Source organism: Onychostruthus taczanowskii, unplaced genomic scaffold (assembly GCF_017590055.1).
Source record: "Onychostruthus taczanowskii isolate IOZ18803 unplaced genomic scaffold, ASM1759005v1 scaffold25, whole genome shotgun sequence".
Taxonomy (NCBI): domain Eukaryota; kingdom Metazoa; phylum Chordata; class Aves; order Passeriformes; family Passeridae; genus Onychostruthus; species Onychostruthus taczanowskii.
Genome location: NW_024499796.1, coordinates 7,746,909 through 7,770,744, shown reverse-complemented (window position 1 = coordinate 7,770,744; position 23,836 = coordinate 7,746,909). Strand labels below are relative to the sequence as shown.

Genomic DNA, 23,836 nt, shown 5'->3' with positions numbered 1-23,836 from the left:
GGGGGGTTTTTTTTTTTTTTTTTTTTTTTTTTTTTTTTTTTTTTTTTTTTTTTTTTTGCCTGTCTCTTTCCTCTCTGAGCTGTCTCATCTTCATGAACGGACCCACCGGCTTTCTGTGACATATTGTGCTATTTAAAGAGGAAAGGAATAATTTTATTAAAGAGAAGCAGTCAACTAATTTTAAATCCGAGACTTGAGATCCTCTTACAAAGTACAGCTCTGGGGATGGCCCTGAGGTTAAGGAGAGGGTTTGAATGGAATATGTGTGTGTTTACACACAATAAAATAGTTGCAGGGGGAGGTTAGAGCCAGCCCCGGGCTTGGATCAGCTCTGGAGGGAGCTGGGACTGCCAGGGTCCTGGGGAGGGGACAGGGGGACAGCAGAGGGAAGGGCTGAGCAGCGATGGCTCTGCAGGGCCAGGGTCACACCCACATGGGACACCACGGAGCTGTGTCCCCAGCCCCCTGTTGGCTCCCCCAGAGCTCTCCCCAAAGGCAAAGCCCCAGCTCTCAGCAGAGCTAATGGGACTTGGGCAGCTAATGCTTACTAATGAGAGAGCGCGACCGAATGCACGGGATTAAAAAATTAAAATGACAAAATAAGCTGCTTATGTAGCTCATCCAGCAACTGCCTGCTAGCAGCACCTGAAATCCCCCGCCCTGGGCACCCCAGCTCACCAGGCACCTCCTGTGCCAGACACAGCTCCCAGCCAGGCAGGCTCGGAGTGAATCTCCATCAGCATCTTCATTAGCAGGGAGGCTGGTTCATATTTTACCAGGAGACAGCACAAACACGCCCAAGAAGGGGAATCTACAGCTCAGGAGGGGCAGTTGGTACCTGGGAGAAGTGCCCAAGAAATGCAGCTCATGGATTTAAATCCCTTAAACCACCCACGGTGTCTCGCTTGCCTCAAAACAATCTGATTGTAACAAATGTCTGACACAGTAAAGCCTGAAAGCCTGGGGGACAAGGGATAAAAGGCAGGAAATGGGATTGATTTAAACGCATGCATAAATCAGAGCATTCAATAAGGAGGGGAAACTAACTTTTAATCCCCTAATAAACTCATCAGTTATCTGGAAGGGGCAGCCAGGAGCAGCCTGGGCTCTGTGGCAGTGATGCAGCATCCCTGGAAGTGTCCAAGGCCAGGCTGGACAGGGCTTGGAGCAACCTGGGAGAGTGGAAGGTGTTCCTGTCCTTGTCAGGGGGTCGGAACGGGGCGAGCTGTAAGGTGCCTTCCACCCCAAGCCGTTCTGTGAGTCTGTGATGCAGCAGCTGTGCACATCTGGCGGGGCCGGGGCTGTGCAAACCCCTGGGCGCTGCACCTGGATCCGCAGCCTCATCCGGAAAAGCGGCTCCTCCGCTGGTCCTTCCAGCCGGGAAGGGCTGGGAGGGTCGCGGGGGTCGGGGGATGGAGCGATGCCTTAAGCGGCATCGGTGGCACCTGCAGCGGGATGCTGGGGGAGTGATCCCGCTGGGAACGGCAGCTCCCCGGGCTGCTTTGAGGTGTTGCAGTGCTCATTTAGAGAAATGTTCGTCTGGTTGGATTCCCTTGGGATACCGCAGAGAAAGGCCTTAAGAAAAGGGGGAAAAAAACCCCACCTAACCTTTTCCACCGCTCCCGCGTGTGGAACTTGTAACTCGTCATTAGCGCTGACGGAACTCGGAGCGGGAACGCTTCGGGAACGGGCTCCCTCCTGCACCGCCGCTCCGGCTGCGGGAGGTGCCAGCAGCACATCCCTGAGTGCCGCTCACAGCCGCGGGATACCCGGAGAGGTTAAAACCCAAGGGATATCCAGCGGGAAAGCTCAAACCCGCGGGATAACGGGAGAAAAGGTTAAAACCCAAGGGATATCCAGCGGGAAAGCTCAAACCCGAGGGGTACCGGGAGAGAAGGTTAAAACCCGAGGGATACCCAGCGGGAAAGCTCAAACCCGAAGGATACCCCCCGGGAAAGCCCAAACCCGAGGGATACCCAGCGGGAAAGCTCAAACCCGAAGGATACCCCCCGGGAAAGCCCAAACCCGAGGGATACCCAGCGGGAAAGCTCAAACCCGAAGGATACCCGGCAGGAAAGCCCAAACCCGAAGGATACCCGGCAGGAAAGCCCAAACCCGAGGGATACCCGGCAGGAAAGCCCAAATCCTGCGCAGGTTACGCGGCCCCGCCGCACATCCCGCGGTGAGCTCATCCCCGCGGCACCGCCCGCCGGGGGCGGGACTCGAACCGGCGAACCGCGGGCGCGCCCGCCTCCCTCAGCGAGGCCAAAGCAAAACCACACGGGGCCGGGGAAGAAGCTCCGCCTTCTGCACGCTGATTGGCTGGACGTGATGAATATATTAAAAGAGTAGCCGAAAGCGCGCATTTTGGCGATTTTGCCGAGATTTTTAGGGTTTTTAGGGCAAAATTGGAATGTAGAGTAAAAGATTTTTGAAAGGAATTAGAAAGAGATGTCAAATTGAGGGGAGAGAGGATAGAAAAATTATCTCACTCTATTCTGTACAGGTGAAGCTTACTGGAGGTTTAAATAGCATCGGGTGCACAAAATCTACCGTGTTGTATGAAAGGAGAGAAGGTTAGCACTCCCCTTGATAAGGATGGAAGAGGCCCTAGTGGCCTGTACAACACACATACGGTTAAGGCACTGCCACCTACTTCGTGGCATCTAACCATGTTTTTTTCTATTTTTTCCCCCTCGTTTTCTTTCCGTAAGATGCTAAAGAAAGCGCGGCAGCCTCTATTTTAGTCCTCCAGCTCGCCTTGTCCCTCAGCTTAAAAGTCGCCAGTGCACCCGAGGCCCACAGTAGTAACTCACCCCAGGCACTCTCAGCTCGTACCTAAAATAAAGTTACACCTCCCCTGCTCCAGCCAGCACACAATCCTCGTTTCCAGAGCTGTGCTCGAGCTAATCCTGGCCCTCCAACCACCACAGCCATGCACAGAATTAGAGGTAAGTAGAGCTCATGCCAACAGGCCCCAGCATTAATCCCAGGTGGGATATTAAGGATTTAAATACAATCTTTATGAAGAGCAGCTTTACAGCAGATCCTTTACATTAGGGGCTTTTCTATCCCTGTTCAAGAGATTTCCTTGTGACAGCAGAAAATTCATCTCCCTCCTCCCCAGCTGTGTGTGGCAGCACAGCTGGGCAAGCAAAGCCACTCACAGGGACATGAGAAGCTCTATGGCAGGAAATAGTTCTGAATCGACATTAAAATGCTTTGCTGGAGTAAAATTCCACCTCCTCCATGCTGTAAAGCAGCACAGCCACATATTGAATTGAACAGTTTCACTGGCCTTCAGGAATAAGGCTGAAAAAAAATCAGGAGTTGATCATTTTAGCAGTGACAGCAAGTCTAGACACAGTGTCCCTTCCTGGGGGTAATGAAAAACCTTCAAAGGCAGTGATATTATTAATAGCCATTTTAGCAGCTCAACATGAACTCTATTTTTATATTTTAAAAAGAAAACCTACGCCTCGTGTCTTGCAGCTCTTTTTCTCCAAGGGTTTCAAAGCAAGGCAACCTCAGAGCAGCACTCCAAAGGTCTGGACTGCAATTGATTTTGTTATTACCAAGCACATGAGGTAAATAGCAAAAAAAAAAGAGATTTTGCTTCACCAGGAGCAAAATATTATGAGGTAAATAGCAAAAAAAAAAAAAAAGAAATTTTGCTTCACCAGGAGCAAAACATCCCTTTGCAGCAGAACCTTTTGGGTGCAGTAAAACTTGTGCATCCATGCATTTCTTAATCCTGGGTCCCTGCAAGGAGAGGGCAGCAGGAATCCTCTCCCTGAGCTCAAACTCTCTGTGAGGGGTTGTAGCAATGTTCTCTCTGCTGAGGGCACCCTCAGCTCAATCCTTTTCCCTTCATTAAATCAATTTGAACTTGTGTTTGTTCATCTTTTTCTCTCCACACTGCTGCTCCTCATCCTCCCTTACAGAAAACATCTCCCCTTCAAAATGTTTTTTAAGAGAAGCTTCCCTGGGCACAGACACTTCACATGAGCACACTCTTAAGCACAAACATACACATAAAATCCCACCTTTTTATTATGGCACATGGTATTTTTCTGGATGTGTAAATACCACATGGATATGACAAAAAGGGAAAGAAATACCAATGCTGAGATAGATACAGAGTCATGCCATTTGCAATACAGCTTCATACCATGGATTGCCAAGATACAAAAAGTCTGGGTTTGTTTCTTTTTACATTGAAATAACTTTACAGTGTTCTGTGAGTTGGCTTTAGAACCAGAAGAGGCAAAATTTAAAAAAAACCAAAAAATTAAAATATGCTGAGAACAACTACAAGCAGGATTCATTTTAATGGTTAACAGAAGAACTGTAACTTTGCTCTAGAACAGCATCTATTAAACACACGTAACAAGAGGTAAGCAACTATACAGAAGGTAAGAGATTCCACCACAGGAGTCAAGTCAGGGGCAGGAAGAGGGAAATCTGGAACTGCATGGTTTTATTTGGTCACAAAGTTTGAGCTGAGTGTTTTAAAATGAAGCACCCTTAAAGATGCAGTACTCCTATTTAAAACAATACAGAAATTTCCCAAGAGACTAGAAACTACATTCTGGAAAAAAAAAAACAAAAAAACCCTTAAAAAATTAAAAAAAGAAAAAAAAATTAGACATATTTAAAAAAAATTCCACACATCTCTAGGCCTGTGACTTAACTTACTGGTACAAAGTAGACTGGCAGCACTTCCTTAAGCAGCAACAGTGCCCAGAAGCAATGCCATCAGAAAATACAGTATCTTTGGGGTGTCCAAGACTTCTGACCCGACATCAGAATCATCCATTTGTCTGCCAAAACATCAGGCAAGAAAAGGAGACACTGCATCTTTTTTTTTTTTTTCCACCACGTTGCCCAGCTCTAGCAGAGCTAAGATGTTTTCTTTGGGCCAAGACTAACAGAAACCACTTTATCAAATATTCTTCAGGTTTCCTGCCAAACTGGATTTATGGGTGTTTTTATTTTTTAATAATTTTTTTAAAAACTTTTTTTTAATCCTGACAGTCTCTAAAGCAATCCTGGAACGTTTAACAGTCACTCTTCCACAGTTTAATTGTTTTGTCGTTTTCTAGCGCCGCTGATGCGATGATGTTTTCTGTTGGGTGACAAGCTGTGGAGATGACAACATCTGAGCAAAAAGAAAAGATAGAAAAATGGAATTATTTCAATCATAGCAGGCATTTCTGAAGATTAGCAACTGTGTTTTATGAACCAAGTTATTATTTCCTTGTAGCAGAATTAAATGTGTTGTTTGTAAATATCTTACAACTGTTGCTCCTCTGTGGAGTGAAATACAAGCAGGAAAGAATTGAGGGCAGTAGGAAAGTGTTTGACAGGTTTCAAAATATGAGAACTTTTTAGATTCCAGTTCTTAATTCTATCAGATCATGTCACACACAGCTGAATCAAAACCCAGGTCAGTTTTTTTTTTCAGGAGGGTAATTCCAACATCCCAGGCAGTTCATAGGCAACACCTCATCTCCAGAGCCTGAAAATTAAAATCTGCTGCCACTGCCTTCCTTACACTCCAAATCACTGGGACCCAGCCCAAAAATCAGTGGGATCCAGCCCAAAAATCAGTGGGATCCAGCCCAAAGCAAAGGACTGAGCATGCTGAGATTTCAGTTCCACTCTGCTCTTTTACAGGACTCAGACTGAGGTACCCAGCAGGTGACATCTCGTGGTTCAAGACCAGGCACCTGCACAGACATTTCCAGCCTACATCAATCCTTATCCTTGGGAGCTGCAGCTCTGGAAGGTGCTAACAGACCATTCACAGTCACTAATGTTATGATTAATGTTATACATTTAAATATCCTGACCAGTTCTGTGCTCAAGCAAATCTCCTTTGCAAGACGATGTCAAAGTTCTCACAGGTGAAACAGAAAACATTTTCAATGCCCATAAAAACCCTCCATAAAAAGGAGCAAAACTCCCAGGGCTCAATTAAGCTTCAGCCAGTCAAGAATTTATGGGCCTAAGAGTCAAAATTGGTCAAAATCAGAGAGAAAATGCTCAGGCTAAGCACTGATGATGTGAGGGATATTTTACCAATAAAACCAGAATCCTCTCTCACCTGTGTGTCCTTGTAGTTTCTGTACAATCTCTTTTGTCTGAAGGTTCCAGATATAAACCAGGTTGTCTTCTGAACCAGACACAATCCACTGGAAGAGCAGAGAAAAAACAAAGTCATCTGAATCTTTCTGATCCACATCCAAGTGCTACTTCTAAGTAAACTTTTCATTGTTGTCATGTCAAAGGGAGGAGGAGAAGTCAGGAAACCTGACAGTGAGCCCACCAAGAGACACAGGAACCAGCACCCACCAAAAGAAGTTTTCAGCCCCAAAATTCTCTTTTATCTACAGAGATGAGCAGTAAAAGCTGCACACAGGAAACAAAAAATAATCAGAACACCAACCTTTCCACCGGTGACAGAGAAATTGGCAAATATGCAGTACTTCTCATTTTTGTGTCCTGTGTAGGTCTTCAGGCACTGGAAGGGAAGAGCCACAGGACATTAATGCAGCTGGGAGTTTTCTCAGTCAAGGACAAACTCTCTAGGAAAAAACACTAAACACTGTGATTCTCACCCTGCCAAAAAGGGTGCTAGAGGATGCAGAGTGCAGCTCTGCTCTAAAACCCAAAACAGAGCCCTAAATTTCCCCGTTACAACAGTGAAAGAGATCAAAGGCAATTTATTGTTCATGAAGAGAAAAATGCAGAAATATTACTGTACTTAATGTCTCAGGGCTATCTAGAAGGCAAGTATTTTCTTTTTCTTTTCAAAGACATTTTTAGTCAGAATCACAGCACAGTTTGAAGGGACCTTTAGAGGTCTGACATGAGCAGGGACACCTTCCACTATCCCAGGTGCTCCAAGCCCCTCCAACCTGCCTTGGGCACTTCCAGGGATCCAGGGGCAGCCTCAGCTGCCAGGGCCTCCCCACACTCACAGGGAACTTTCTAACCTGAATCCTCTTTTAGTTTAAAACCACCACCCCTTGTCCTGTTGCAACAGGCACTGCTAAAAGTTTATCCTCTCCACTAAAGAGGTACTGTTTAAAAATCACATGTAAAATCCAATTTTCCTAAAAGCTTAGTTAAGTCTACATAAATAGAAAGAATTACCTTTCCTTTGCTGTAGTCCCAAAGTTTAAGAGTGCTGGAAAACAGAAACAAAGATTTTAGTTCTTGGATTTCTTTTTTATATAAAAGTTCCTAGCAGCTGAAAAATGTTTCTCCATACCAGAGTTCCAAAAGTCTACATGGATCATTTTAGCCTGGCTTTGGAATGCAGGGTTAGTTAACCCCAAAATATCAATTTTACTGTCATGCCATTCATTTTCTCCTCCATGGAAAACACTGTATATGAAGTCATGTATTATCATTATATTATGGCAGCCAAAAAGCAAATTAAAGCATCATCTGATACTCCAAATTTCAAATCTGTGTGTTATTCTCCTTTTTTTTTTTTAATACTTACTTGTCCAAAGTTGCAGCTAATATGTATTTGCCATTTGGTGAGAACTTCACAAAAGACACAGGAGGGTTATCATCATCTACAGCAAAATCAAAAGCAGTGTTACAAAGTGCACAGCTGTGTTGTCTCACTGACAGAGGGTTTGACATTCATTTGTTTTTAATAGTTTCACTGAAACACAGAAAATCTGTGTGAAAAATACAGCCCAGACAAGAAATATTTCTACTTACCAATCAGTGTTTTCAAGCACTGGCCTGATGCTGTATCCCAGATACGACTGTTAAAAACACACAAAAATAATCATTATTGGCCTTGAAGTTTTTTATTCCAATTTTAACATTACAAATACAAGGTTTTGTTTTAAGTATTTTTAACATGCAAAAGGTTCAAAGAGTGATGCAGACAACTTACCAGAGTCCATCATAGCTACTTGACACTATCAGGGATCCATCACGATTAAAATGCACCTGTAATATTAATTAATTATTAAAACTAATAACTTTACTGGTGTTCATAAAGATCAAGTGTTTAAGCTCCTTGTTTTCCATTTCTGACATGGAACACATAACAGAATAAAACATGCAGGTAGAACCTGATTATTTTAAGGGCATGGAATAGAACCTCTTATGTAGCCACTCATATGTTTTAAGGTGAATTTTCTGCTATTTATATCTAAAAATAATTATTTAGGATTATTACTATTAAAGGACATTCCTAAGTGTGAAATATCTTTTACAAATGGCAGAACAACCATGTTAGAACAGCCACAGCTCAACACATCTGAGGCTCAGATTTTTTTTCATTTCAATGACATTAAGAGTTGAACACCTTCTGGTTTTCCTTAATTCCAATGGATATTGCTGTATTCCAAGCCCAAAATGACTGAGATTTATAACAGGAGTGTTCTGTGGAGCACCTTCAGTAATGACTTGGAACAACACAAAAGCAAGAGAAATACAGACTGTTCTCTGAGCATCAAGTACCACAAATCAGTGTCCCAGAATGACACTCAGGCATGCCTGGCACACCTCTGCACTACTCACAATCACAACCAGGACCAAAATCCACACTGATCTTAGAGAAAACACCACTCATTTCATTCCCACTGAGCACTGGCAAAAACCACAGCCCAGCCTGGACGCTGTGCAAGGGCTCGGTAACAGCACAAACTCACCCCAGGAGGGGCAGGAGAGGAGCTCTGCTAAAAAAAACAAGCATTTTTGTGATTTTCACTGATCAGGAGGGACTTACAGCTGAAACTGGGTCAGAGTGAGCAGGCAACGTCTTGAGGCACTTCCCTGTTTTCACATCCCATATCCTCACGCTTTCGTCAAACTGGGGAGGCAAGAGAGGCACCAGGGGGATCAGTCAGGCACTGACTGAGGCACTCAGGTACAGCAGGAATCTTAGCCCAGCTGGCTCAGAAAGCCCAGGACACAACCAACAGTCTGGGAACACCCCCCTGAACTCCTTGTGTCCATGTAGGACACTGAGGATGGATTAGGGGCTTTTCCCCAAGCAAATACAGCAGGGGCAATGCACAGCTCACCTGACTACAAGCTGTGTCTGTGGGGGGAAACACAATTGAAATGGGCTGTGTGATTCATATTCTTTGATTTAATACTGTTTTCAACCCATGATCTGACCCAATCTGCAGAGGGAGAGGTGATTAGAAGTCATCCTTTAGGTAAGTCAGAATCCAGGTGATTAGAAACCATAAGTTGTACCATAAATTCTGTATTCACTACTTATAAATTGTACTACATCAATCCTGCCTGCAGAAATCCTGTGCCATTCTAATCATAAATTAGTGTGCTACACTAATCATAATAATCTGTTAAGAAAATAAAGCTGTAATTGTAACTATGATTTAACACCATCATCATTCTGCCAAGGATCCCTAAAGAACCTGTCTGTCCCTTTAGTGACAAGTGACAGAGTGTGCTTCCCACAAAGGAAAAAAAAATTAAAAACCACTCACTGAGCCAGAAACGATGAGGTTTGACTGAGGGTTGAAATTGCAGCAGAAAACGTAGTTACTGTGCCCTTTCAATGTCTTTAAGCACTTACCCTGAAATAAAATTCAGCAGAGTTAAATACACAGCATCACCCAGCACCATAAAAGCATCCAGAGAGAGCACATTAAGGTTAATCACTGTGCAGCACAGAAAGAAACCATCTCTAACCCCAGATTTAGCTGGGCAGAGGGCCAGCTGCAACAAAACAGGAAAGAAAAAAATATAAAACAATCATAATGATTGCAGATGAGGTGTAAACTCTTTATGCAGCTCAGAAGGATCCAAACCATTTAATATTCCTAATCAAAACTCAACCAAATTCTCTCAGTCACAAGAGAATGGGGGAAAAAAAAGCAGAAATAAGAAGTTACAAAAAGGTTTAATCTGAGAGGCTTTTTGCTGTGGGTCTATGTGAATCATCAGGCTTTAGTGCTCTCTCAGAGCATAACAGGCTCCTCGTGGTATCCACAAGCATCCCACTCCTTCAAAGAGCAGACAGCACAATTCATTCATCCTCACAGCCCATCCACCAGCTTGTTACAAGCAGGAACACAAGTGAAGAAGCCAATGTTGGAGAAAAATGAAGGTAAATAAATAATAATTCCTGTCCTTACCGAGCTTACATCCCATATTTTGAGAGTTTTGTCATCAGAGGCAGAGACAAGGAGGTTGGAATCTGATGACCAAGCAACATCAGAGATCCCCTAAAACAAAGGAAAACAATTCTCTTCTCAGCTCTGTTTGTTCAGCCACACAGAAAAGTGGAAAACACAGACTGCAGATTACATTCCCAGCTGAAGCTTGAATGAAAATTCAGCAGAGTCAGGAATTCAGTGATTTTGCTGGTTAAGAGCTCCTCTGGCACAAGTTAATTTTAAGCTGAGCCACATACTCTGAGAACATCACTAGCTCGTTCACACAGTTCTCACTGTGGTCACCAAAACCCTTTGTTGGAATTCCTAAATAGAATCCTCATAAATTAATCTGAGTAAATGGCTTTTCTTCGTGGCAAATAACTGCTCTTTACACTCCAAGTCCCCAGAGGCTGGAGAAGATTCCAGTGGTTTTTCTTTTGATAAATCTTCATTTTTGCTCATGAAACTTCAGCATGTAAAAACTTAAAAAAAAAAAAAAAAAAAGAAAAGGAAAACCAAAGGGCTTGGAAGTTTTGTGTTTTCTTAAGAACTTTGCAGAATGAGTAAGTGTTGTGTTTATGTAGGCAAACCCACAAGAAAAATTCAATCTCCTTAAAAGGCAAGTGTTTTGTTCCTTACACAAAGGAAAGATGGAACAGGACAGAGTGTTAGAATTCACAGGGATTTTCACCCAGGAATGCTCTGCCCCGTGTCTGAGGTGGGTTCTCCTGCAGTTCAGGGACACAAGAAGCAGGCTGGGCACTGGGAATGCAGCCTGCCCCAATATTAATCCAGCAATTCCAGGACTATATTAACACAAGAACTACAAAAGACTGAAGAACAAACCTTCTGCACAGGTAGAACTAACCAAGAATGGAAATTTCTGAATGAGGAAAAGAAAACAAAATTCTTCCCAGGTAAATTCCCACAGTAATCACCTCATACTTACCAGCTTATGACCAGATATTGTTTTTTCAAACTTGCCATCATACGCTCCCCAAATTTTAATGAGTTTGTCAGCAGCTGGAAAAGAATGTGCCAGTTCAGAGGTTAATTAACAGCAGTACCAGAGCTGTCCCTTCCAGGTGAAAGGAAATAAGTTAACTCTGTCTCTGGGGCAGCTCTCCCTCCCCAGGCAGACCTCAGGGAAGAAGGTGATACTGAATTGGTGAAGAACAGCTTCCTACACAGCACTCTGCAGCAGCTGAGGTTACATAAGCTGCCTGGAATGCAGAGAGACTCCAGCAGCTTTAGTTTCTCTCTTGACAACTTGGGTTTCTACTTTTGTTTTAGATTGCCAGTGGTAAAAGTAGTGCTGGTTCATGGGAATGCTTGAAAGGCTTTTGCCCCAAAAAGAACAATAATTACACCACAAGCTGGACTGAATGGATGCCTGCAGGAACCCAAACATACTATCCATGGTAACTTGCAAAACAAGCCAGAGCAAAAAGTTGCCATTTGCCAGATATAGAGTTTGGAAAACACGTTCAGGGAAAAGGGGAGGTGGACTCTGATGGGGACACCCTAAGAATGATTTATATGGCCCAGTGCACTGGTTTTATTGAGGTTGTATGCAGTTAAGTCAAAGCCCCAAGCCATTCCCATGTCTGGAAGGTGTTCCAGTGACCCTCACTGTCATATTCAACATTTCCAGCTGCCCTTTCCTTACACATGGATTCTCTCTGGATCACTGACAGAAGCACATTTTCAAGACAAAGCTGTCAAGCAGTGCTGAACACCAAAGAAACCCTTAGGAAATACCAAAGCTGACAGAAAGGAGACTTGTTGTATCACTTAAGAGAGCAAGCAGTGAAACACATTTATAACAATTCTGCACTTCACTGGGGCAATCAAAGCTCTGAGTGCCAAGCACCAAGGCACACAGGACAGAGCATGTGCATCCAACTCTGCAGCACCTTCCTTATTTCCCACAGGAAAGTTTTGCCTGCAGATACTGTGCATAAAGTTTATTTTAAATGTTCACTTGTAGTGATAGAGAAAAGCACAAGGGTTTCCTCTGCACAGAAAAGAATCCTGTGCTGGTTTTTGCCCATTTGTTCAGTCAGGAAAGCTGAACAGGTGAGGGCTCTCCTGGCAATGCAAACACCCAGTGCTCAAAGTAACAGAACTTCAATCAAATTATCTCAAAGAGTGACAGCTTTGCTATCACTCTTTCAAGAAAAACCATGTCATGACACGGCATCCCTCCTGTCCCTGATGGAGGCTGCAGACAAGCACTTATTCAAGGCCCTCATTTGTGCTTGAAATGAGACAAAAGCAAGCAATACTTACAGGAGCTGGCAAGCCACTCTCCATTAGGACTAAACTTGACTGATGACACTGCCTTTGTGTGTCCTGCTAACGTGAACTTGAGAGCATAGTTGGGCTTTACTGGGGCAGGCTGTAAGAAAAATATGTATGAATGAGTTAAATTCCAAATTGAGTACCTCAGTGGGCAGCTCTGATCAGCACAGGGGAATGGACCACGTGGATGCTCACCATAACAGATTCCAGCATTAAATCACATTTACATTCCCATTCCCCTGCAAATTCAAAAACCAAACAAACCAAACACCCTTTCAGTCTGGGCACAACACCAAGTCACCCCTGAGGTAAATTTCACCCAAGCCAGTAACCAACAGGAGAGAATAATCCAGCAGCCCAACCACAAAGTGCCTGGCACTTCCAAGTGACACTCTTGATATTGAGCTGTGCAGTGCTTTCAAGAGTTTGCATTTTCACCCTGATCATGAATTAAACCACAGGCCAATTCCTCCCTGCCTCTAAAATCCCACTTTTACCTTTTGCAAAGGCTAGACAATAACACTTCCTTTGAGCATCTCCAGGCTTCAAAGAACCTGAATAATTGTTTCCCCACTCCACAACTAGAGATTCACCAATTCTCCAGCCACCTCCAGGCATTCCAAGGATGCAAACAAACAGCCTTTGTCATGATCAAAATGACAAGAAGTATTTCACTAGTGAGAACTTCCCCAAAACCAATAAAAGAACACTCAGCACTACAGCAGAGATGCACTCCATCCACTTTTCCCATAAAATCCTCAGCACAAGACAACAGCAGAAGCAGCCACATGGAAAAGATCTTAATTTACAGGAAAATTCAAATCCCTGATTCTGGTCTGGCTGCTGAGTGTTCAGGTAGTTCCAGGTGTTTTTTTACAGGGGTATTTTTTTGGGGCCCCACACACACCTTGCTCTGATTGGTCGAGGAGGAAGGAGTAGATTGTGTTTTGGTGGATTCTGCATCTGGCTTCTTTTCTTCTGTTGCCATGGTTCTGGAGCTGGCAAATGAGACTTATGGGTGCTTGAAGGGGAGAATGAATGTGCTGCTTCAAAAGGCAGCTCTTGCCACCGAGAGGAGAACCACGCTGAAAGGAAAACCTGGAAGAAAAACAAAATATTCTCATTAGCTGTCAAAAAGATTCTCAGCATGCACAAGAGTGAGATTGGTCAAAGTGCAGGTTGCCAGAAACCAGTATGAAACCTCCTATTTATTATCTGTTGAGCAACACAGCAGTATTTTAGGCCTTCAGACCTACTTATGTGCAAGACCAAGAACTCAAGCCACAGCCTTTGATCACTCCTTGGAAAGCTTTTTCCATGCAGAAGTACAGCACAATAGCTTTGAGGTGTGGCAGGGTTTTCAGATCACAGACCCCAAAGCACTTGTAACAAGTACTTAGCACAGGGTAAATACCGTAGCTTGCATGAAGATGGAAGGAACAGTCCAAAGCATTTCTGTTTTAATGTATTAAAGCAGAGAATACCAGATGATAATGAACAAACAAAATAACTGGTACTTGCAAAGCTTATGACCTGACTAGATTCCTTTCACCTCAGAATGAAAATATTTTGGTATCATATTTCCCTGCTGAAAGGTCTGAGCATCAAACCATCCCCTTCTCCACCCAAGACCTCCCCCTGACTGGCAGCAGCCTTGGATCAGCCTCTCCAGACTCGCTTTCTGTAACAAGACCTGCTGGAGTGCAGTGCCAGGATTCCGTAATCGGGGCTGATGCTGCAGAGGGAACAAATCTCCACTGCAGCTCAGCAACATTTCAGCTCGGGAACAGAATCACCCCCGGCTCACACTGGCAGGATTTGCCTGCTAAGTGCATTTGCCACATCGCAGCTCCTTTTGCTGCTGGCAGCACATTCGGCAACGAGAGCGTTTGCACCCAGGATCCAGCGGCATTCCAAGCATCTCCTTCCCGAGAGGGTGCAGAGCAGGGCGCTACCAGTTGCCTGCCGGCTGTGCTGGGTGTGGGGAGATCCCAGAATCCCAGACTGGAAGGGAGCACAGCGGCTCCTGTGCTCCAGCAGGGTCATCCCAGAGCACATGGCACAGAACTGCATCCTGACTATCCCCAATCAGGGACACTCCCCGGCCAATCTGAGGGCCACAAGAAGAAATTAAACTTTCCTGACGCAGATCCCAATTCCTTTTCATCTGGAACTCATGTGGCAACTCGGGCGAGCCCGCAGCGCGCTGCCAAACCACCGCAGCATCGCTGCCGGGCCCGGCCGGGCTCCACGCCCGGGGGGCTCCCAGCGCATCCCCCGCGGTACCGAAAACACCCCCCGAGCCCCCCCAGCCCCGAACGGCCCTTCCCTCCCTCTGGAATGTGGGGAGGGGGTGGCTGAGGGGTCCCCACGGCCCTTCCCTCGCTCTGGAATGTGGGGGCGGCTAGGGGAGACCCCGAATGTGGGGAGGGGGTCGCTGAGGGGTCTCCACGGCCGTGGGGAGGAGCGCGGCCGCGGGAGGGGAGGGGGGGACGCGGCGGGTCCGGGTCCGCCAGGCGGGGAATGCGGGCCGGCGCCTGCGCGGAGCGGGCCGGAGGCCGCACAATGCCGCTCTCTCCCGGGAGCGCTACGGCGCGGCCCGAGAGCCAAAAGAGCGGCGCGAGTGCGCGCTCGGGCGGAGCCCATCCCCGCGGCGTCGTGCCCGCCCCTTCCCTGCCCTCTTTTCCAGGAGGGAGAAGCCGCCGCCGCCTCGCCCCTCTCGCTCTTTCTCTCGGTGACTTACCGGGGGATGGGGATGGGGAATAGGGGGTTCCCTGCCCTCTTTTCCCTTCCCTTCCCTCTTTTCTCTCTTTTCCCTCCTTTCGTTGCTTTCCCTCCTTCCCTCCCTCCCAGCGCCCGCTGCCGTTCCCCGCCCGCTGAGGGGAGCGCCCTGCCCGTGCGGGCCGCGTCCTTGCCGGTGTGGCGTTCCTGTGTGGGAAGCGGGCTCGTACACACCGGGATCGGGCGGGCACGGCGCTGCTCCCGTCGCCCGGGGGCCGTTGAGCTGGGCTGGAGGGGGTTAGGTGTCGTTGGGGTGCGACCGCAGCCGGCCCCGTTGGATGTAGAGCGATAAAAGCGGCTGTGAGAAGGGCAGGCCCATTCACACGGCAGTCATGGCTATAATAATGGCTATATCATGGCTGTAATATCCATAAGCACGGCTGTAAGGTGCGGGTCGGGCTCTTCTCCCCGGCAGGGAGCGCGGAGTCATCCTCAAGCTGCGCCTGGGGAGGTTGAGGCTGGACATCAGTGGGAATTTCTTCGTGAAAAGTGGTGTTAAACGCTGGATCAAGGGGAAACATTAAACATTGGGGCTGCCCGGGGAGGTGGCGGAGTCCCCATCGACGACGTGATTTAATTGACAAAGTGATGATCAATCAAAGGTTGGACTCGACGATCCCGGAGGTCTTTCCCAACCCAAGTGATGCTGTGACTCTAAACGCTGATGTTTGAGCCATTTTAATTAACACCGAGAGGGTATCTGAGGCAAGGGGGTTTTCTCAGCGTATTGTCACACAAAAAGCCCTGACTCAGAAAAGTGTTTAATTTATTAAGGCCAAACAGCCCAGTTAGAGTTAAACATGTGTTGAAGCACTTCTCTGGAGAGCAGTGGGTTATTTCTGAACCCACACGTTGCAGTCTGCTTTCAGTTAAGAGGGAAGCAAAGGAGACGTGTGTCATTCACTGGCCCTTTAACACAGGAAGATATTTGGCTTCCAAAAATTCTAGTGGCAGCTGAGAAAGGAAAAGATGAAAAAAAAAAAAAAAACTGTGGTGTAGTGAAGCCAAGGCCCTTCTCCTCCAGCCTGGAATCCTGCAGCAGAAATCTGGAGAATTAGTCCTGCCCTCTAAACTCAGGGAGGTAAAACACAGAAGAGCTGCACAGTCACCCGAACAATATTAGGGAACAAATCCAGTAAAATTCCTGGTGCTGATTCTTGCAGATGGTTTTGGCTTAATGTTTTCAGTCTTTTAAACAATATGAAATAAAATGGGAGAATGCAAATCAGCAGTATAATGCTATTTATAGAACTTCCTTGTGGCAGGGTGTTTTTTGTTTTTCATGTTGGAGATAAGTTTGTATTTTGCCTCTCAGTGTCTGCTTTGGGAATTTTTGCCTGATATTTTTCTGTATGTGTAGAAAATACATATAAATATATGTGTGTAGAAAACATCTATGTGCATGTATAAAAATCCTTATCTGCTGTGAGTAATACCTCTGTGGAACCTGAAAAATGTAGCCTTGACTACAAAGTAAGTGTAATCCTAAACAACCTCTTAGCCTCTAAGTGTCCTGGATGTTTTTTTAAACTAGTTTAAAGTATGATAAACTCCATTAAGTACCTGATTCCATGCCAGGCTGGGTTTTTGACAGCATGGAGCTTTCAGAAACAGCACAAGCAGGGGCATTTCTTTGGGACTGCAGAACATCCCCAGGGCTCTGCACAGACAAAAATTTGGATTAAATTTCACTTGCTGGTTATGAGTCATCTGTGCGGGTCTTTCTTACTCCCCTGGCCAGGCTTCCACAGCTGGGATCAGCAGGATGTGACATCTGTCCAAACTCTGGAAAAGCCTGGAGCTTGGCAGGCTTCTCCCTCACCAAATCTTTCATTCCCTTTGCTTCCAAACGGCCTGAATTTGGGGATGTGCCAAGTGCACTGGGAAAGACACCTGTCCGAAGTTTTTGTGGGAAATCAGCTTCCCATGGTGATGAAAGGGAGAGGAAAATGGCTCAGATTGGAAGGAAGTGGCTGCTCCCAGCGTTACTGGGGTCCCTTTGGGTGCTTTCCAGGGTGTCAGGAGCTGAGGCCGTGGCTCCTGCTGTGACCAATGTGTGTGATTTTGTCCCAGGTTGCACCGAGGCCAGAGCTAACCCTGAGCTGCAGAGCTGATCCAAAGGACGTTATTGTTTGTGGAAAAGCTCTCAGGAACTTCACTACAGCCTGGACCTGATCTTTAGACCTGCCTGCTGCAAGCCAGCTCGTGCTTACATTTGTAGTGGTGAGTAATCACACACGGAGCTCACAAGCTGTGTGAGCCCATGTTTATGTTTTGGCACAATTAGCAATCTCAGCTCACATTTGTATTTGCTTGGGCCCCTCAGCAGACAGAGGAAGTGCAGAACAGACTCGCTGTGTGTTACATTCTGCTCCAGAAACAGGGAGGAAGAACTCAGGAGAGACCTGCTGCATCTTTTAGGCTTCTAAAGAGCAGCTGATCCCTGACACAGAGCTGTTTCTGGGTGGTTCCTAACATGCTGTTCTGGTTTTTTTTTTCCCCCTAAATCCCAGATACATCACATTCATATGTTTCTTCTGGGATGTAAAAACAAACACTGAACCTTTTCCAGGATGATATTTCTACCTCCCCCACTACACTCTAAGTCTTGCTTGCATCATTGCCAACATTTGTTCATTTAAAGCTAGGAAATCTTAGCCCAGAGGAGAGCAGGTAGGATTGGAATCTTCCTGCCCTGGGAGGGATGTGTACAAACACTTAATCCAGGCATGAGGGGCCTGGAAGAAGTTGAAGAACTCATTTCAGCGTAAGATCATTGAACACTGCACGTATCAAACCCTTGTTAGTAAAGACCTGGTAAGAAACATGATTTTGAAGAGCAGGTCAGACTTCCCACAGGGTTGGAATCCTGCAACGTGCCGTTGATTCAGCACAAACTCCCCTCAGTGCCAGCCCCAGCCAGGTTAATGCACAGAGGCTGCTGATTTGAGAGCCCAGCCTGAGTCACGCCCGCTCTGACTGCCAGACGTGATGACAGCCTGCCTCTCCCAGCCACTTCAACTGGAGCAGCAGGTTCTCAGCACTTGTGTGAATCAGGAGCTTTGTTCTTTGGCTGCAGCCACAGCGAGCGGCCAGTTCAATACAATTCATTCACACCCCTGAAATAGTTTTAGTGAAATCTATTTATTACTCATTGTCATTTACAGATCAAGGTGTTTGAAGGTGTTACTGTTAGAGGATCTCTCTGCCATTCTCTCCAGTCTTTGTGAGGGGGCAGGAGGAAAAGCAAGGAAACACAGAGGAATCCTTTGGGGCTTTGGCCAGCTGAAGTCTGGCATGTTCCAGTGTCTGTTGGTTTAAACTGCCAGCTCAGTAACACACACCATTCACAGCCTTGCTTACCTGTGCAAACACTCTGTTCACAGCAGGTGCTGGGTCTTCACATCACACTGAATGTCCAACAAAACCATTCAGATGCAGGTAATTTCCAAAGGAACGTTTTTAACTATGGCCAAAGATATGTAGCAATGTTGGCTGGGCAGTTTCTTTTCCATTCCCAAATTCTGTGCTCATGTCCTTCTCTCTCACAACAGTTTAGGCCTTTGCTCTGCCTCTTTCTTTACATATAAATCTTGCCTCACTGTATGCCAGTCTCCAGCTCCTCCAAATAAAGCTTTTTGCTGCCTCCTGGTAAGACACATCATAGTCACACAGAAGATTTTGTGGGCTCTTCATGTCCTTCCTGTCCATTGCAGTGAAAACACTTCATCTCTGCTTCAGTGGATTGAGAACTTCCAGTCTGGAAGAACTTTATTTAAATCTCCTCTGGACCCTCCACTGGATATTGGCTGACTCCAGAGCACCATTCAGATCACAATCAAAACTCCACTTTGATAAACCTATACAAGATCCTTTAGGTCTTAGGTTGCTCAATTCTTTCCTGTCTTCCCTTCAAACAGCACATTCCTGTGCCTTTTGGGACTTGTGGACATCCTGCCTCTTGGCTTCCCAGTCTGGGGGCTCTGCTCACCCCTCTCCAGATGCAGAGGGAACACTGAGGATCTGAAAGCCCTGCAGGCACTGACATTCCTGGGAGTGAGAAGCCAGGGTGGCCTCACCAACTGGTGTGTCCAGGCTCTCAGAACTACAAAGAATGAGTCAGAAGAGCTGAGTCCCAATTCTGCCTCTGCCCATGATTCTCTGCATCATCATATTCCCTCTCAGCTTCCTCAGCTGAAAAACAGGAGTCATAATATTTCCTTACTTACAAAAGCTGTTAGGAGGATTATTGCATTGTTGTGAATTCCACAGATGAAAGGTACTACAGAAGAACAAACTGCAATTATTGTTTCAAACCTCTGCCCTAATCCTGTCATCCTTAACTTACTGAATAACACTTACTCAATCGAGGAAATCCTGCCACTACACTGAAGATGATCATTGGAAAAGATGACTCTCTGTTGTAATAAGAGCATTTATCCCCTTGTGTTCAACACCCTTCTGCCTGACACTGGAGTGATCTGAGTCATGTAATCTCCCCTTGCAGTGGGAATCTGTGGTTTTGATAGTGGAAAAGGTACAGGTAAAAATCAGAAGCTTGCACAAAGTACCTATGGCAAAGATCAGAAAAATTGGTGTTCCCAGCAGTCTCTGATTCCTGCTAAATACTGCTGAGTGCAGCCACACAAGGCTGAGTGTGGCCCATCCTCCCAAAACTCATCTGTCCCACAAAGTATCTCCTCTTCTGCTTCCATCCCCTTTTGGTTTCAAAACACCCAACACTCCACTCCATGAGCAGAGAGGCAGAAAGTGCCAGTGTTTAACAGCCCTGAAAACCACTCTGGTTTTGCACAAATAACATTTTTCTTGTTGAAGCCTGTGCACAAAGCTTCTGAGATGGATGTAGGTACCACTGGGCATTACAGGTTAAAAGTACTGTAACAGCCAGGAATAAATACATGGCAGGTGTTCATTAATAAGACACTAATTGGGTAACTGGAGGTACAGCATAAAAGACCACAGAGGCCAATTGAGAAGCTTTGGGTGAATCTAGGATGCTCCTCTGAGCTTGGGGAGCAGGAGAAAATAAAGAGCTGCTGCTGTAGGTTTCTATTTTATGGAGAAGCTGGTGTTAAGGTGTCTCAGAAGAGGCAGCCTGTTACATCTTGTGCATGAAACTGTGTGACAAAATCAGTTCAGAATTTAATTTAAAGATTACAACTCTTCCTCGGTTGAAGTGCTTTTACTTTGGCTTTGGTAACTTGAGCTTAAATTGTTCTGATTTGATTTCACTGTACCTCCTAAGGGGCTTATTCAAACTGAGTCAGCCTGTGCCTGTTTGGCTAAACCATTATCTAAACTCACTGCCTTGCATAAAGAAGGCTTTAGGGATCCCAAAATATGTTTGCTTTCCTAATCCCTTGGAGGATGCAGCAGGGTTCTTCAAGCACAAGTCTGCAGGCCTACAGGTAGGTGTGTGAGTGACTGCTGTGTTCCAGGTTGAAAGCTGATAGTGGTGAAATCTCTGGGGACAGTTTCCCACGTGAATTGTTTTGCCTGCTCAGCCTGCTGCATAATGAACATGACAATTTGGGATGAAACTCTTACACCCACCCTGGGTGAGATAAGGCAGATAAGGTGTAACTGGAGACTCCTTTTGGGTTGCAGTTTTCATGCAACCCAAAAGGATGCATGATTTAATTTTTTATTGCACTCTTCATCATCGTGCTCCTGACAGTGGATTTGCAGTGAGGATCAAACTCCAATATTGAACTTGTGCCCATTCACTGTGAGGTGAGTGCCCTGCTAGCTTGGAGAGTTTCATGCTCTCACAGAGTTTCTACTCTCTGGCTTCTCTTGTCTCTGCCTTTCTGCCTCACTCCCCACTTGCTCTCTGCTCTGCTGTTGTGCTCTGTGTCTGTTGCTGGGGCTGCTGAACACTTTACATGAGGAGACCCCTGTTCAGTTCCTTGTGGCTCTGCCAAGTCTCACATTGCAGCCAACACTTCTTTTGTTGCAGGAGTTTGTCTTAAACTAAAATATAAATACTTTTAAAATCCAAGCTTTCAGATTATGGTTTAGCTGAAAAGGAGTCTTTAGAGTGCATGGAGTCCATTTTTCCAAGTGTTCATAATGAATACTCAGCCCATTTCTCCCTGCCCCCTCCCTTGGAAAGCTTCAGCTGCCAACTTTTCCCAGCCCCCATGCCTAGAGCTGCAGCAGTTTTTATTTAGGGGCTCTTTGGTCATGCTCATGATTTGGTGTCTGTCTATGTTATGGCATTCAGGAATTCCTACTGTGGTTATCCATGTGGGATCAGGGACACCAAAAGAACTGCCCTGGCTCCCTTCAGCACTCGAATGCTGTCATACACTTGTGGTGTTTTAGATTGCCTTGAAAATGGGCTTAGAGCAGAACAATGGTAAAAAGTGCTCCAAGTCCTTCCCCCTACTCCCAGGTATCTGGACTTCAGGACACTTGTGGGCAGGGCAGAGTTCAGGTGGTGTTTCAAAGGGATTTCCTCTCTTTTTGGCAATCAGGCTTGTGAACCCTAGCTCGTGAAGGTGGTTCTCCTTAAGTAGACCCAGAATGTAATTTTTTTCTTACTGCTTTCATGCTTTGTGCTCCTGCAAAGACCATGTGCTCTGGGTGGAGTCTTTGGGGTACCTGCTGGTCAAGTCAAAAGGGTCAGCTGGCAGGAAGGAAGGCCAGGTCTCACACACTCACCTGGAGTGGGGTTTGGGTGTTGATGCAGATACAGCAAATGCTGCCTTAGTAAATACATCCAACAGTGGCAGAGTTGTGAGCAAGTCTCTGGTTCCTGAATTTGCACAAGCCTTGAAGCTGAGTGCCAAAAAGCCCTTTTTTGGGGAAGTTTGGCTAAGGCATGTGCACAATATTGGTTCCATCCTGAGGCAGCTGCAAGCCTGGCTAAATGGAATTCTCTTAAGCCTGTACAATCTTTCTGATTATATCATACCTCTGGAGAAATTTCAGTCCCATTGGTCGTGTTTTTCTAAAGCTAATCTTCTGGAAATAAGGTCTTTTAGTAAAACTGCCTTCACCTTATGGTTGCAATAAACTGACATATTAATTGGCATCAGCATGTGGCTGTCTGAACCAGCAGCGTGGCAGCCTCTGCTGGCACACGTGTCCACAGAGAAATCCCCTCACTCTGCCTTATTCCACACTGGCACTCAAATGTTCCCCTCATTTATTTTCCAATAGCTCTGTTATATTTTTTTTTTTTTCTGCAGCAATTCAATCATATTTTGGCTTATAACAATTTTTTTAAACTTCTGTTTGCAGTTGTGGATTTGCTTTAGGACATGGGCTCTGTGTGTCTGTTACTTGGAAGTGTTTTTAACAGCGCTGATGTTTGTTGATGCTTTTATGTTGTGCTGGTGAAATTCACATTGTTTTTATTGTATACGTTAGATTAATTTTTGTTGTTTTCAGCAGTTGACAATGTTATGAAACACACCAACCAGTGCAAACTACATCGGGCTGTGGTTTTCTTGATGGATTTTTTTTGGCCGCTCGCTACTCCAGCGTGCATCGGCGGCGGGCTATTTTTATTGCAGCTCGTATTAGTTGTTGCGTAATACCTGCCGAGAGCGCATTACCCAATGCAAACCGCGATTAAAAAAAAAAAAAATACAAACAAAACAACACAAAAAAAAAAAAAAAAAAAAAAAAAAAAAAGGGGGCGAGAGCAGCTGTGATTTCCAGCTCGGCCTCCCGCAGCACGCGTGGGTCCCACGCGCGTTTCCAGGCGCACTTTTCAGCCTCTGCTCGTACCTCGGGAGGCGCGACGCGGGCGGCCGGGGGAAGCCGGGATTTTCCCCGGCCATGTCTGCCCGGGGGACACCCGCCCGCCGCCACCTCGGCGCGGCTCCGTGCCGCGGGTCCCCCGCGCCGAGCCCCGCCAGCCGCTTCCCCCGCCGGGGACGTCGCGTTGGGCGGCCCCGCCGCCCGCTGACCGGGGCATCACCCCTGCCGTTCCCGTCCCCTGCCCGCCGCTCCGGGGAGGGCGCGGGGGGCCGGGGGGGACCCGCTGGCTTCTGGGACTTGTAGTGCGGGCTGCGGCCGCCGCTTCTCCCCCGGCCCGGCCCGGGACTACGGTGCCCACACGGCCTTGCGCCCCGGCGCATGAGCGCTCGGGCGCTGTAGCGCATCTATTATACTGCCTTGCCGAGGATAAAAAGAAGAGCAACTGGAGGGACTGTAAGGCAAACGTTGCTGGAGCTGCCGGGGCAAAGTAATCTATTTAATCTTTCCCTTTATTTGTTAGATGCTTGGGTGTGCATTGCTAGCACTGGGCCATGGTTTCTGGAGGGAGGGGGGCCGGGGAAGAAGGGGGAGGAAAGCAAAACCCACTTGGGAAAGGCCAACGCTGATATTTTTTTTTTTTTTTAATTTTTTTCCCCCTCCTCTCTTCTGCTCCTTCTTGTTGCGAGAGCCCCGCGTCGCTCCCCGCGGCCCCGCAGCCTTTGTGCGCCGCCACAATTGTAACAAAGCGCGGCGGGGCTGGCTGCAGCCTGGCCATTGATTTCCTCCCGGCCCCGCCGCTCCTGCCCACCCTTTTCTTCTTCTTCTTCTGCCGCTTCTTCTCCATCTTCTGC

General features: G+C 46.4%; 2 protein-coding genes and 1 non-coding gene across 4 annotated transcripts in view; 2 read left to right on the top strand and 1 right to left on the bottom strand.

Annotated features, from left to right (window-relative positions):
* Positions 1-2,554: 2,554 nt before the first annotated feature.
* On the top strand, positions 2,555-2,682 carry LOC121337162. The gene has a single exon (XR_005952858.1). It is a non-coding gene; the product is annotated as a U6atac minor spliceosomal RNA (small nuclear RNA).
* A 2,194-nt stretch (positions 2,683-4,876) lies between these two features.
* On the bottom strand, positions 4,877-15,240 carry WDR5 (WD repeat domain 5). The gene is made up of 14 exons (XM_041406954.1): positions 15,214-15,240; positions 13,378-13,568; positions 12,459-12,567; positions 11,116-11,189; positions 10,146-10,235; positions 9,495-9,584; positions 8,765-8,848; positions 7,925-7,980; positions 7,744-7,790; positions 7,517-7,592; positions 7,162-7,195; positions 6,452-6,526; positions 6,110-6,197; positions 4,877-5,161 (listed from the first exon to the last, which is right to left on the bottom strand). The coding sequence occupies exons 2-14, from the start codon at positions 13,456-13,458 to the stop codon at positions 5,061-5,063; spliced, it is 1,005 nt and encodes a 334-aa protein (XP_041262888.1). The 5' UTR covers positions 13,459-13,568; positions 15,214-15,240; the 3' UTR covers positions 4,877-5,060.
* Positions 15,241-23,342: 8,102 nt separating this feature from the next.
* Positions 23,343-23,836, top strand: part of BRD3 (bromodomain containing 3) — a 36,629-nt gene continuing 36,135 nt past the window's right edge. The window contains exon 1 of one of the 2 annotated variants that reach the window (XM_041407049.1): positions 23,343-23,472. The gene's annotated coding sequence lies outside the window, so the exon portion shown is untranslated. The remainder of the gene's footprint in view (positions 23,473-23,836) is intronic. The other variant, XM_041407048.1, reaches the window with a different exon arrangement.